We start from the raw sequence: 15610 nt of genomic DNA, 5'->3' as shown, positions 1-15610 counted from the left end.
AGGGAGGCTTAAGCAATAATGCACAGATTATGGAAATGACTCTCATTAAATATAGGCAGAGACTTCAGCAAAGCCATGAACTGCTTCGAAACATGTAACCCCCATTAGGAGCTTCATTTAAATGTTTATTCACGAGCAGTAAATGTTTATTATAGAACATTTTATTGAAACATAAATTAAAGAACCCTAATTATACATATCACAAGTGTTCAAACAATATGCATTTATCAAGACTTAGCTAAAGATCAGAGGTGAGGGGAAATGCAGTTGTGCTTTCATTTACATCTCAGCAACACCAAATTTGCACAAAAATACCTGGGCAAAGTGACCCTGATGGAAAGCAAAGGCACAGGGCCTAATGGCAGGTGCTCTGCAGCTATCCCTGGGCACGTGCCACCTTCCAAAGTAACTTCAGAGGCACCTTCACTGGTCATTCCCACCTGTAAAAAAGGGCTGGGGACTGCCAGGGTTTGGGGTTGTTTTTGCAGAATAATGGTTGCTGCTCCTGCAGGTCTGCCCATCCTTCCCTGTGAGTGCTGTAGAGGGGATGGACCATGAATAATTGCAGGTGATGGTCCTTGGCCTGACCTTCCTGCCACCATGCATGGACCCTCATTCCTGCAGACCAGCTTGGAGGACAGGAAATACAAGTTCAAAGAATCAACCAACCTTCATTTCCAATTAGTTTATTCATCTGCTGCCTTTCAGAGGATCTCTTAAGAGATGTCCAAGAGATGTACATTCGGATCACCACTTCCAACAAACAGGCTTATTACGCTCAGGATTGTGCCAGTTCTCTTGGGTTTGAAGGAGAGGGGTTGGCGCTTCTCTTGCAAATGCTCAGCTGCCTTCAGCTGCTAAAGTTCTAACTACAGATATCAAGTGGGTTAAAAAATCTTTCTGCGCTTGTTTCCATGAGGTCTACATCCCTTTTCTAGCTCATTTCTTTAAACTTCATAGAGTTTAAACACAGCTCATTTCTTTAAACTTCATAGCAGTTGACATATGCATTATTTATTGAGAATGCTGAATCTGCACATTGCCGAATCTACAAGTTTAAAGATGTACTCTGCTGCAAGTCCTCCACGTGGTCTGGCTTCTGATACATTTGCAAATTCTCTTCATTTTGCTGCTTTCCAAAGTACCTGTGCTGAGCAAGTATCTTGATACTTACTCTTCCAGAGGCAAATCCATGGCGTAAGCGTTGGTAGGGATCATTGCAAAGCTTTATTTTTCCTCCTAAGGGTGTGTGTACAGCACAGTGGGATGCAGATTTAAACAAGTGTCAAAGGACCCCCACACTCCAGCTTGGCAGGGCATGGACAGCCTGTGTGAGCTTCTCTCCCAAGACTTGTTCCAGCTTCTTGTTTTCTTTCTTTGCAGTCTCTTTCTGCACATTTTTGATTCACAAAATTTTGACCGCTGCCTTCATTCTGTCAATAATTTCAACCCTCCCTGTTTTCCAGTGGCTCTTCTTCATGCTCACATCTGTCTCTGCTGTTTCCTGTGCTGCTGCCCTGGGCTTTCTGAGACAGACGTGGATTTCCCTGTCCTTCCCTTGCATCAATCTGTTCCCCTGCACATCCTCCTCTCGAGCCTGCCAGTCTGTGCCACTCCTCCCCATCTGCATCACGTTCTTGTGCTCCTCACGACAGCAGAAAAGCAAACCTCAGTTTTGTGTTTTAATAAACCAGAGCCAAAGGTGCTACGAGAGTGTGTCAGGCCATGCAGCCTCCCTGGATCTGCAGCAATCCTCATCCCCAGCACAGCAGAGCATCTGTGCAGCCTCATGCACAAGGCTTTGGTGAAGCTGGAAAAGAAAGTGCTGATTCCTAGAAATGGGGCAGTTTTGTAGGAAAGGAATGGTTTCAAGCAGTGTCCTGTCATGTTTTATTATTTTATAACAATTAGCTCCTTTAAAGTGATTTGTCTTTGACTAATTTATAAATCCTGAAATGGGGGGGAAAAAGCCAGTAGTAATGCTGGCAATAATTTTGAAGGTTGTGAAAACTGAGTGTTTTAATTGTCCAAAACTATTTTCCTAATGTTGGATAGGACTTTTTAAAAATTTTAAAATATATTTCTCCATCTCAAACCAATTCAAAACTTGGAAAAATATCAAGAACTCACTGAATAGAAGCTGTTTTCTCACGAAGATGTCTTTGCCAGGACTTGTAGGTCAAAGGCCCTGGAAGTGGGCTTTTTCAGTGCCTAGAAAGAGCAGCTGGGCCAGGTGTGCCTGTGGCTGGTGACACGCTGGCTTTTCAGGGGCAGCAGAGGGAGTGATTTCTGCTAATGAGCTGTGGATATACAGGCAGGGCTTTCCATGGAATAACTTTGTAACAGGGACAATTGAGCAGTTAATCAAGAATAGCAAACAAGGGCTCCATGGAAGCCCCGTTTACAGAGAGGACAAAATTGCCCTATTTTTCATGTGGCTATCTCTGTATTATGGTTGATTTTCTTTATCACCCTAACAGTCTTACTTGGAGAGTGGTTATTAGTTTGAAATTTCTACAGTTAATTTGGTAGTTTAGAAGAAGCATTATCACAGCTTCCCATGGGAAGCCCCTGTCTCCATAATGGACAGGGCACTTTGCAGCGAGTGAGGTCTTATCTGAAAACCACCATCCCTTTTCCCAGTGAACTGGCTGGTGAGTGTCTCCTGGCCAGCTGGTCTTGCTGCCTGGAACTGCTGATTCCCTTCCTGCCCTTCCTCCTGCCTGGCCATAATCACAAGAGTTCATGTTTTTTCCTGTCCCTCTGCACCACGAGACTGTGGAAAGCCACAACTGCAGAGCTTTGACTGTAGAAAGAATGAAAAGTAACAAGAGAAAGGATTAAACTGCTGAAAGGCATCTGGCTTTGCTGCGTGAAGGCACAGCTCAGTGATGTTCTGCTTTTGCAGATGTGGAGGGAACAGCTCCTCCTCTGCCAACATTTTGGCAGCCCCCCCCCCCCCCCCCCCCCATCTTCAGGGTTGTGTGACCCTTTGTCAGCTTTTATGTATTCCTGCTGTAAGAACATTTATTGCCAATAAGCCCTGGGTGCTGAGCAGCTCACGTACAGACTATTATCTCCCTTTCAGCTGGAAGCTGAGCTTTGTTGCTCTGCTAACCAGCACAGCAGCTGAGTGAGCACAACAAAATGTCCATGAATTATTGCAGGCAACGCCCATGTCCTCCCCAGTGGTATGTGGCAGGGTCATCTGCTCTTCACTATTCTGGTCTACCTGGGAAATCTCTTTCAGTGTCTAATTTTGTCTAGTGTTTTCACTTTAAATCCAGTGCAGTGGTGACACGTTGGTTATTTGACCATAATTCAGTATATAAAACCAGCTGTAAACAGGAGCATTGCCTTCTGCATGGCCTTGAGTGCTGGAGTAAAACTCACCTGATCTGAATGCTTGTTTCTCCAACAACACATGCTCCAGGTCTTTTGGCTGAGACTGTCTGGGCATTTTCCAACCCTGGTTCAGTGGAGAGCAGCTTCAGTTGTGCAATCCCACAAATGCCTGTGATGCAGCCAGATTTTGGCAGTGGTGGGATGAGCGTGCTCCAGAGTGCCCAAGGCCAGCCCTGTGCTGCCACAGTCCTGACTGGAATGCCATGGAGCTCATCAGAGCATCCTCTTGCTGCAGTGGGACCCAGAGGCATCACACCCTGGCTCTGGCTCATTAGTTCCTGTGGCACTAGAGATTTGTTGCTTGCAGTACATTTCCTAATGATCCTGTCATTCTGGGTATAAAGGTCTTGAAAAACTTCTCTTATGAGTGATTTTGCATCACCTGATAATTCTCACCGTTAGGAGTTCCTCAAACTGAGATTTTATTTACAGTGCAAAGCAGAGGGAGCTGCAGTCCCTACCCTAGAAAACTGTCAGTCTAATAATTTTAATTTTGAAACTCCTATAAAATCCAGCTCCCACAGCCTCCTTCCAGCTCCTGCTGTTCTAGATATCCCTGACTGGAAATCTTGCCCCCAGTGTCAGAAGCAGCTAGCAGGGCTCAGGTGTCTTTAACTCACACAGTGCCCCCACCTAGGGACTTCACATTGTCAGTGTTGTCACACCCAGTGTGTCACTGTCCTGCTCCCTCCATCAGTGCTTGATGAGCAGGGAGCAGAGCTGAGCAATGCAAGCCTGTGCCTGCATTTTTCTACCCTGGTCTGGGTGATATTGATTGGTCCAGTAATGTAAATGTCTTGGCTGTTTTGTGTTGCTTTCCTTGCTTATTAATCAAAATAATGCAAAATGAGAGGAAAGCAATTTTTAGGAAAAAAATTAAATACCATCAACAGTGATTGAATACAGCCTGCTGGAATGTGATGGGACTGTCTGCCACCCACCAGGCATGAGGATCCCCACCATAACTGGGGAAAAACAACTGAAATGCTTTATTTTGACAATTTTGGTCAATGTTTAGATGTTTTCTGTTCAGGCAGTGTTTTGATTTGCCTAAATCTATTTGTTTGGTTAAAAAGAAAAAAATAGCATCCCAGTGTTTTGTCTGCTTCTGAAATATTTCTGTCAATTGCAAATGTTTTTTTTGATGTGTGGGTTTTTGTTTTGCTTGGAAAACAAATTGAAGGAAACAACTTTAATTTGTGGGCACCTTGAAGTTATTTTTGCTACTGCCATTTAGGCAGACCTCCCTATAGCCAGTAGTGGATGCAAAACACTGAGACATAAACAAAACATCCGGGATGTGAATATTCCCACTGAACCAATTCACAGGTTGAAAATTGAGCTGGTGCTTAAGTGCCTTGGTGGATTGAGGCTTTAGCAGTAACAAACAGTACTAAGGAGTAAAAATGATCAATTAAAGATCTCCTAATGAATCAAAGTATCAGCTGCTCTGAGCTGAGAAGGCCAGGAGCTGAAAGGGAGATTAGAGACAATGTGAAATCTCCCTGTTTGGTGTTTCTGACTACCTGGTAGCCACAGCTCTGCATTGCTTGTATTTCTTGGTGAAATTGAAGAGAAGGGAAATAGGTGAGACACTGTTGCTGATCCTGTTTGTTTCTGTTATGCAAACAGAATCCAGATATTTATTTCCTTTCCATACACAGAGTTAAAAAAAGAAACCAAAACAAACTAAAAACGGATGACTGGAAAAAATTACACTCTTTGAAATTGATTGTTGTTACCTCAAACCTTGGGAATATTCATTTGTTTTGTGATACAGCTGATGGATTTTGCTATGCAGCCTGGCAGTGTGAGAGAACATAATGCATGTAGTAAGGGTGACTAACCCCTGAGAACATCCCCAGCAATGCCAAGTGGCCCATATGCTGCCATAAACACTTTTTCTTCTTTTTTTTTCCCCCACACTGATCATAAGAGCCCATTTTGGGTAGAAGATCGCATTAGGCTCATTCATTACCTGCTGTGATGGTCTGTGCATCTGCAGTGCAGCATCTCTGCACTGAGCTTTGGACTACACCCCTGCGTGTTTTCTGATATTCCAAATTGTCTGTCGCGGGTGTACAGATCTTCTCCTGTGCGTCCTGGAGCATTCTGCACCAGAGATGAAAATTACTCTTAAAGGTGGCTAAACTTCTGGGGAATATGGTTGTTGATAGCTGATGTTAGATTTTATATATATAGTCAAGGGAAATTCCTGAAAATTGATACTTGTAGCAAAACTATCATTCCTTGTAGCTGAAGAGAAGGAAACTGACTGGCAGATGAACTGACTCTATTCTTATGAATAAATTTAAAATCTAATGAGAACAACAGGTGTGAGACAGTAGTGAAATTTTACAGTATCCCTGCAAACTTTAATCTAGACTTCTATTTTTCTTGAAAGCCTGTCCAAAAGTGAAATTTCAGGCCTAGGGCTACTGAAGACTGTCTTTAAAGTTGCTTTGTGATTTTGAGCAATACATCATACGAGCTGTGATGTTCAGATGATACATTGCACTAATACATCACAGGAGCACTTTTGCTCTTATGATATATTAGTATAATACACTATCAGAACACTATCACTGATATATTACTCAAAAACACAGTTTTGGACCCTCAAGATTCACCCTTATCTCTAGTCTGAATACACTGAAAGCTGTGGATAATGATAAGAATAAGAAATCACATATTCGGTTTCCCTAGGGTAAAGCTGAGGAAAAAAAAAATAGTGTGGTATTTGGAATATTTCATTAACTGAAACATTCTTGTGTTTTCATTTTATTCACTGAGCAAATGATATTATGGATAGAAGCTAACACAATATAGGTGTGTTTGAATTTTCTTACAAATAGCCTAAGAAAACCTTTTATTTCATATTTCATTATAGACTTAAGCCATGTTTTGAGAATGTTTCGATGAGGTGCAGGAGTTTCAGCTGATTTCTACCTCATCAAATTGAATCAGGTGCAAACTATCTAAATTCTATGGAAACCATTTGGTGCTGTTTCTGATGCAGTCATTTCCTTTTTTTTTAAAAAGGATTTATGCACCATCTAAAAAGATCTGAAGATGCATAAATGAGATCTATCACTCAGATTATTTTCTGCCTCTCCTCACTGAGGTGTTGGGTTTTTTTCCATGAAGAATTATTCTCTGTTGTTGTTTTTCTTTACTCAAGAGTTAAAGACAAAGGGAAAAAGAGAAATAGAGAAAAGAATGTTTTGCAATGTTAGTAGCTGTACTTACTGCAGAAAAGTATTTTTCCCAGTAGAGTTTAGGTCTTGAGGATCTTGCATTACCCTTCCTTTATGGTAGGAAAAGAGTGTCAGGAAAAAAAAAAAAAAAAAAAGGTAGTAGTAATAACACAACATTAAGGTGCCAAGTCATATATTTGTGCTCTTTCCCATAGTTCTGTTTGCTTTCCCCAGATCACATCAGCACTTTTGATGAAAACTCATCGTTTACCTCCTTCCCAAACTGGGTAACCCAAAGCTGCCTGTGCAGCTCAGTCCTCAGCTCTGCTGCCCTGTGGGCAGTGGCCCTGTGCCAGAGGGACACGCTTCAGGCTCTGCCACACTGGGCTCATAAATAATCCTTGTGCCTCACAGGTTTGGGGACCCCTGGCACTCTGTCCCTGCAGGTGTGTCCCCAGCACGAGTCTTGTGCCCCCACAGGCCTCAGCTTGTTGTATTTGGGCTACAGCCCCCAGGGAGGAAAGGAAACATTAAAGTATTTTTAAACTTGTGAGAGGCATTGTCCTCTTCTGTCAGCCACTCTACCCACGTGCTGTCCTGGTGTGGCAGCAGCTCCTCTGTCCCCACACAGGGAGCCCTGAGCCCGGGCTGCCCACACGGGCTCTCCACACATCCCATCTCCAGCACCTTCTTATTCCCCTCTATTCCAAAGACACAACACTCAGCTCCAAGGGACATTGTTATTTCAAAGCTGAGGCTAAATATGCCTCTGACTGACAACTATGAATAATTCCACAGAGCCCCTAAACTTCCAGGCATTTCACTCTGAAGCTCATATAATACACAAGGGCTGCTCTCTCATGTCTTTCATCTTTTATATTCTCCAAAGGGTTGAGATACAGTTATGGAACAGGTTAATGTATTTTCCTCTGAAAATAATGCTGTGGGAGCCTGTGCACAGTTACCTGTGTGTGTTAAGAGTAACGCTGACAGTTCAGAAAAGAAAGTCATGAACTTGATTATCACCATTATTTTGTTTCACATTCTCAGCATGTTCATGTCCATGTGCTGCCAAGGAGGGCTGGAGACTTCAGCAGGAATGATGATGTCTACGAGGAGGTAAGAGTTACACTCCATTTCTTCTTCAGAGTTGGTTTTGCTGTTAGTAAATTGCCTTAATAATCCAGCCCCTCCCATGGGTGGAGGGATGGGATCTCTGCATTTTCATTGCTTGCAAAGATCCTTTGATACCACCAAGATCTATACTGGGATTTCCTTGTGAGCTCCCTCTCTGAGGGAGGATACAGCTGACACCTTTGGTACTTTGGTCTGTCACTGCACACAGGCTGCATCTCTACAAATAGTTGTGTTCTCTTATTTTGAGGGCACAGGGAAAAAGGGCGACCACATGGTCAGCCTGGCATGCAGGGAGGGTGTCCTGTGCCAGCTGCTCGCCTGGGGTGCCAAACCTCCCCCTTCCAACCAGAGAAAACACAGGCAGCTTGTTACAACTCAGTCACAAATTGCCTTCTGGCCTGATTTTTGTAGGGCTCTGCTCAGCTCTGGACAAATCACACCGTAGCCCCAGAGATGGAAATTAAAGAGCAGCTCTGCATATAGATGGAATATCTGCATATGTGCAGATTGTGCAGCAGAGCTTGGCTCATGAGCTGTTCCAGTGTGACTGAATCACTGGCTTTTGTTTAAATGAACAATTGTACTGGCATTAACAAAAAGTTTTCCCCAGTTTGACAGCTGTCACAATGATTCTATGAAAAATTCCCACTATTGTTAAATTTACGGCTTGTTCTTCGTGGGTTTGGTAGGATCCTCTATCTGAAATATGACATCTCCTTCTCTTTCTGAAAGTAATTAATATAAACTTGTTCAGTGCTACTGCAATACCATCTGCTTGAAAGAGACATCCTGACATTTTCTGCTTTTGTATTTTTTCTTTTGTGATATCGACATGACAAGTCCCCACTCACAAAAAAAAAAAAAAATTGGTGGTGTGTTTTAAAGTTTTTCAATTACTTAAATATGCAAAACTGGAGAAGAAAGCATATTACTGACAAGTTAATATGAAGTGTAGTGCCTGAAAACCCCACTAATAGGGTAAAACCTTAATGAGACTGCTGAGCAGGAAGATCCAGTGAAATAAATGATGGCAATCTTTGCTGGTGTGGTGGTTAAAGCAGTTGAATGAGATAAAAGTTAACACCAAAAGGGTTGTCAGGCACTGGGAAAGGCTGTTCAGGGAGGTGATGGAGTCACCATCCCTGCAGGTATTGAAAAGATGTGAAGATGGGGCTCTCAGGGCCGTGGGGTAGTGATGGGCTTGGCAGTGCTGGGTTAATGGTTGGACTCAGTGTTGTCCACCTAAATGATTGTGTGGATCTGTGATCTTTTCCTTTTCACATGTGTTAAGGGGTTCTGGATGCTGCATCAACCCATCAAATCTCTTTCTGTTTCTTTCATATTTACAATTCCTTTTGCTTCTTTTTTAATGCAATTATTTCTCCCTTGTAGCTAAACAGAAACAGTCAAAGCTCTTATGAACTAGAACATGTGGTTACTGTTGTTAGATGCAAAAGGGTGGCAAATTGGGGAAGAATTTCTTTTTTATTTTGTCATTTCCAATTATAGCAATTGTAGGTGTTGCTTTTAGCAAACAGGAAACATAAATATTTAGACATAGATGTGATAAATTATCTTTTAGCAGAAGAACGTATAGCCTCAGAGTCTAACTAGCTATTCTTGAATACCACAGAGCTAACACACTTTTGTACAGACTGTAGCTGAAAGAAGATTTAATTTTTCTTAGGATGCCAGGGAAACAAAAACATATTTGCTACTATAAAAAGTTTGGTGCCGAGTTCTATCACTGTCTGGATTGAGGATGGAGTTACTTAAGCAATTTGCTATCATAAGTGAATGAAGCTATTTTGAAAAATTAAAAAGGGACAAATTATTGAAAATACAGCTGACTTTGGAAATAATTTGGAGCTTATGTCAGTACAGCAAAAACATTTTGATATAATGCATCTCTGTGTGATGTCAGCAAGTTATATCCTTTTGACAAGGAGATACTTTAAAAGATTTAGGAAGATATGTAGATCATAGTGGGGAAACAGGCTGGAAATCGATGAGGGATAAAGTACCATTAGGTGAGATGTGGGTGCTGGAGAGAGCTTTAAATCCATTTTTCTTGAAATTTGTACTTTAAAAATCCAAATCCTGTTCATAAACGACACTTCATTTCCATGTATTTGAGTGATAGATGAAGTTGTAGTTTAGGCAGCAAAGACCACTTTCCAAAATAATCCCAATGATCTTTGCCTTTCTAAAATGTGACATGGAGGCTGCTCAGGCTCCCTCAAACAGTCTGTGCAATTGTAAAGCACACCTAGGATAAATTGTGCATATTGCAGTGCCTGGTTTAACTACCACAGCTAAAGGTTTAACAGCAATTGGGAGCAATTTTCACAGGCTCCAGGTCTCAGCTCTGGCTCAACATGTCCTTTGCAAACCCCTTTGTATCTGTAAATGCCTTTGAGCTCTCCAAGCTCTGCAGTTGTCATCTGTATATGCTCAGCAGATTGCTGATAAATCCCACTGCTCTCAGTGTCTGACAGTGGAAGGAATGCCCAGATGCTGAGACATCAGTCCTCTTAGGAGACTTACGGAGTTGAGACAGCCAGAAAGTGCTTGCAGTCCTTCACTGTGTGCTTAATTTCTCCCATTCAGTTTTGGAATGACCACTCATCTGATGGAAAAGCCAGAAGAAAGCGTATCAGGTTGTTCCCTGCTTAGTCTGTTTTTGTTTGGGCTCTGAGATCTTCAGGCTTTTGGCTATGAAGCTCTGACACAGCCCTGTCTAAAGCAGCTTTTAAGTGTAAAGAGTATAATTAAAGGTAAGGTGTTTCTTAGCACTCGTCTTTTAATCAGGTATCTGATGGACACAAATGTCTGCTGATTTCTGGATATATTTTTAGAACTGTAGTAGTGGAAAATTAATTGTAGAAGGAATAAAAGAGGGGCTGACACTTATTTCACAGCACCTTCTCTAAGGCATTCCTTGGTGGAATGTGTCACTTAATATTTTAGGTTCTTTTACCTCAGTGCATATGAAAGAAGTCACTGTGTGATTTTTCCAAGATACAAAGAGAATCACTAATAGTAAAAAACCATCTGCATGTAATATTTTAGATGTAGTTCCTCTGCATCTTTGCAGAGCTATTTCTTGGAAGGATATTTCCTGGGAAGTGTTAGTTATCCACTCTCTGGGCTCACTGTAGTGGAAAGCTAAAGCTATAGTTTATCAGTTCTTACATTTATCTGCAATTATTTGAAGCCTAATCCTGCAAGTGTGCACATGCTAAAGTTAAATTGGTCTTTGAGGTTTTTTTATAGGATCAGGGCCTACATCTTTTGCTAGATTACTTTTCTCATCTTCATCTTGAGTAGTTCTTATTCATTGATTCCCTTTATTTCTTGGACAGCAGAACAATAGCAACTAAATATTAGGAAAACTTTACATTAGAATAACTCTTTATACCACTGTGTTTTCTGTTTGGTTTGAAAGAGATTGTATTTCAGATTTATTAATCAAGGAACTTAAAAGCCTCTTATCAAGTAGTTGCTTGCTCTGAAGTAGATGAGTTCTTTGCTATTATAAGTCACAGTGACTGATAAGAACTTGGTCTGAATGAACATCTTTACTGTAGAACAGCCCCCTGTGTTGTTGCAGTCAGCACAAGTACTGCAGTTGTTGGAGGTCATCGTGCCCAAGACATTCAAGAACATTGTCCTGAAAAGTCTCAGCACTTCCAGGCATCTGTTACAGCCCTCATTCAGTGGGTGTTTGAAAAGTCCATAGCACAGCCTGTCCCTGGTCTCCACTGAGTGGTTAGCCATTACTGCAATATAAATAACATTCATCATCCTTTGGGTTGGCAGGTAATAGCTGTACTGGGCCAGAGACGATGGCGCTTTCTCAGAAAGGAAGACTCAATCTAAACTCCACACTCCTGTTATGAGTGCTGACCTCAATAAGTTAATTTTGAGGCTGACAGACTCGGATGGGTAAGAGCAGCCTGGCCTCTCAGTGAAACCCTGAACATCCCTGAGCATGCTGAGATGAGTTTTGTGGTGCACACCCCTGTTGCTCCCCAAATTCTGTGTTTCACTTGGTGCCTGCAGCCTCCTGTAACAGATGCAGCTGCCACAGTGATGCACATCCAGGGCTGTGCACGCAGGGCAAGGAGTGCCCAGCTCCTCACCAGCCTTGCTCTCGTGCCCACCTCGTTTCACTGCCTGTTTGCAGGGCCCAGCCTAGGCTGGAGAGCACTGGAAAAGGGGAAAGGGTGGCAGAGAGAGGTTAATCCAAACCTCTGTGTCTCCATCCTCCTCTACCTGCCAGACCTGCATCATGGATCTCTTGTAATGAACCTGAGTGAAACTTCCCGCTGTGAGTTCTTCAGTAATTTATGAGATTTTGTAAAAAGCCAGCAAAAGAATTCACTTCATGCTATCCTCCTTCCCCTCTGGCACTCAGGCAAGCAGAGAGAGAGTCACTTAGGAAAAGATACTTTGACTTAGTGATCTCATTCAGCACGTTATATTAAATCATTTCAGCAAGAATACCTATTAGTAATCATTTCCAGTTCCAGGGAGGATGAAGGAGGCATTTTGGCATATGAGTCAAGAACCTGCTGGGTTGATTCTTCAGGCTGGCAAAACAGGGGAACTGTGGTGAATTCAGAAGTTTAGTCAAACAAGCCTGAAGTTTAATTCTTCCTGAAAGGCTTTGACTGTGACATGCCATCACTCCGACCTGCAGACAGCGTCCTGCCTGCTGCTGGGCACTGAGCCTGGCAGAGGGCTGGAAACCTGCACAGCTGCACTGAAATGCTTAGGCTTAAAGGTAAGGTGTGAAGTAAAAAGATAAATAAGCCCTCATTCAGGTCCTGTGAGACAAAATGGAAAGATGCCCAACAGCTCCTGTGAGCATCAGATTGAACTATTCATGAAAATTAATGGCATGCAGAGCTAATAGGCTGTTCCTTGGCCTCGGAATGATATTGTACCTTCTGGGAACATATTGTAGCCTGCTGGGAGATCAGTCTGCTGCATCTGAACTCCCCTGGGGCCAGACCCTGCTCTCTCTACACCCTGCATGGTTAAACCTGCATGGTTAAACCCATAGAAAAGGACAAAAACATCACAGAATCTAAATAGTTTTGTGGGGTGATTTTTAAAGCTCTGGTTTTCCCAGGTACAGGTTTATTTCTCAATCTCCTGATGCAGCAGCAAATAAATTCCTCCCAGTAGCCTTTGGATTTTACCCTGGTCTTGCCAATGTTGCTTTTCCAGACTGCAAACATCAGAGTTTCTCCTAGACAAGGAGTATGAGCCTTTCCGAGTTGCTTCCTGAGTCTTGTGATTTTTTAGCAAATCCATCAGGGCAGAGCAGATGAACTGTATGTGAATATTTCCACCTGAGAGGATTGCAGTAGAACCTAGAACTGTGCCAATAATTATGGTTTTGATGTCATAGGTGGATGGACAAAAAGTCCTTTTTAGTTAGCCTGAAACAATATTATTTTTTTCCCATCAAATGAATTTCCTTTTTGTTTTAAAAAGGTAATTTATTTTCTGGACCATAATATTTTGTCCAATTAGGATTGAAAACCCCCTGGTTGATGCTGGCATGCTCTGCAAGCTTTTTCCATGCCTACACGGAGCAAAGCTGACAAATTTGTCAGTAAGGCCCAGCAGCAATACTGGGAGACATCCTATGGTCACATTTATCTCCCTAGATGAAAACTCCACTGCTTGTGGTATTTTCAGCCCTTCCCAACCCTGTGAGGTATTTCTTAATTTGACACCTGAAATCTCTGAGACCTTCCTCTATGCTGTCTGTGTTGCTGCACTTACTTTAAGATAGCAGGGTATCATAATCTGACCTGATTAGGAGCCATTTCATTCATTGTAATATCTCCCACAGGCTCTAGAGAAATGGAAACAGCTCAGCATAGAAGGGAATTAGAAGTGGTTGAAGGTTTCCCGTTAAGGCAGCCATTCCTCATGATCACACACGTGCCCTTTACACCTAGGCTTTGTCTGGAAGGCAATGTACATTTGGCATTTTGCATACCATGGATAAGCCTCATTGCCCTCTACTCTGGCTGTCTCTCTGCATTCCATCACTGCTCTTGATGCTTCATACCCTTTCCTGCCTCAGGGATTTTACAATCATTGTCCTCCCAGGTTAAAAGATATTGGCTGCCAGGAACCACTTACATTTCATCTATAATATAGTACATGTAAATTTTTGTGACCACTGCAAAGGATCTCTTGGCTCCTTGTGTAGGACGTTTATTGTGTTTAGCCCACGGAGTATTTGCTCTTTTGTGTCCTTGATGGTGGTTCTTTGGCAAGTCACTTCGTGACAAAGAGCCTCCAACCAAGGACAACTGGCTGATGAGAAGATTAAAGTGAACATGGTCTTTGAGGCTGCTCATGCTGTCAGTGCTTGGACTTGCTCAGATGCTTCCTGTGTATTCCCAGTCCTGAGGTAAAACTGTCTTCAGATCTCTGCTTATCCTTTGAGGCAGTGTAAGTTGAATTCATGCTGGTGGGGAGAACATGCCCCATTAGTATCCTACATACTCAGCTTTTTGGAATTGATGATATGGAAAGCAAACAAACCTATCAGGGAGCTGCCATTTTCTAAAGAGAGATTTTTCTTTGCCAAATTAAAACACTGTCTTAAACTTCAAACGAAATGCTCCCCTTTTCTCTTTAAGGTTCAGGATATTGGAGCAGATAGTTGGTAAGCACAAACCAAATTACACTGAAATCCAGTGCAGACCTGGCAAGGGATTAAGGCCATATGAGAATAGAAGGTGTTGGTAAAATGAGGATAGAAAGAGGGTGGGTGTTATCTTTTGTTGCAATGGTTTTGCCAGGAAAGCAATGCAAATTAACCACAGACCTGTTGCCATACCAGGGGCAAAGAAAGTGTTATTTCAGTTTCAGAAAGGAAATTTTAATAATACATTGCAGCAGAGTGAGAATTTAGTTTAACGGAGTGTTAGCACAATTGTGCACAATTTGGTTTTATTTAAATACATTCAGCACCATTGTTTCTTTTCCATGTTAAGGATTGACTTTGGTGCTAGGTTGCAGCAGTTTTGCGTAATTGCTTTAATCCTTGGCCTTAAGAAAATGAATACTTTAAATTTACACTTGTTAAGTACACTGCTAATGAAGAACAGGCTTTAGCAATCTTTGGTGGCCCCAGACTATATGTAAAAAAAAAAAAAGAGAGAGAAGGCAAAGAATAAAAATAAGAGAGAGGGAGAAGCTAATCACCAACCATTCTGTTAATGCTTATTTTAATCATCTTGCCTGCCCTTGCTGGCAGACAGAGCCATTCGGCTGCAGAGGCAGGAGGCAGCGAGCGCCTCAAATGGCACTGATGTTGAGAATTGGGCCCAGGAGGACAATTTGACTTGTCAGTTTATATAGACATAAAGCTTCATTGTTGTGCACAGACACAACTGGCTTTTTAAAAGCCTATTTCCCTCCTGATGATGTGAGAATCTGCTCCCCTCTCTCCTACTGTTCTCCAGCCCTCAAATTTATTAGATAGTGTTTGTAGGGCTGCTCAGTGTTTCTGTGGTGCCACAGGGGCAGGTGGAGTCCAGCAGTGCCCTGAGCAGACCACAGTGACCAAATGCCCAGCTTTGAACCAAAGGCACTATCAGGGCTGGGGCAGTAAAGAACTGTGACTGCACACTGGGTGATATCTCCTCAGAGAGTTTTAGCATACTGATATCCCTGATGGAATACTCTCTGTGGAGTTAAGTGTGTGTTTTAAAACACACAGGATGCTCAGAAGAGAGTTGCTAACAGCATTTCCCTGGGGGGGCAGAAATGAAACATCTTCAAAATTCAATTAATTACCAGAAATGTATGATCTGTTTTCAAAACCAGCTCCC

The 15610-nt window shown here is 42.3% G+C and overlaps 1 protein-coding gene across 6 annotated transcripts in view; it reads left to right on the top strand.

Annotated features, from left to right (window-relative positions):
- The window catches only part of FHIT (fragile histidine triad diadenosine triphosphatase), a 540874-nt gene that overhangs the window by 444743 nt on the left and 80521 nt on the right, over nucleotides 1-15610 (top strand). For all 6 annotated transcript variants that reach the window (XM_058845396.1, XM_058845400.1, XM_058845401.1 and 3 more), the window contains one exon: nucleotides 7653-7721. In XM_058845396.1, the coding sequence (XP_058701379.1) occupies nucleotides 7653-7721 (69 nt within the window). The remainder of the gene's footprint in view (nucleotides 1-7652; nucleotides 7722-15610) is intronic.

The sequence above is a fragment of the Poecile atricapillus genome, chromosome 9 (genome assembly GCF_030490865.1).
Source record: "Poecile atricapillus isolate bPoeAtr1 chromosome 9, bPoeAtr1.hap1, whole genome shotgun sequence".
Taxonomy (NCBI): Eukaryota; Metazoa; Chordata; class Aves; order Passeriformes; family Paridae; genus Poecile; species Poecile atricapillus.
Note: the sequence above shows the minus strand (reverse complement) of the source record. Positions and strands in the feature narration are given on the sequence as shown.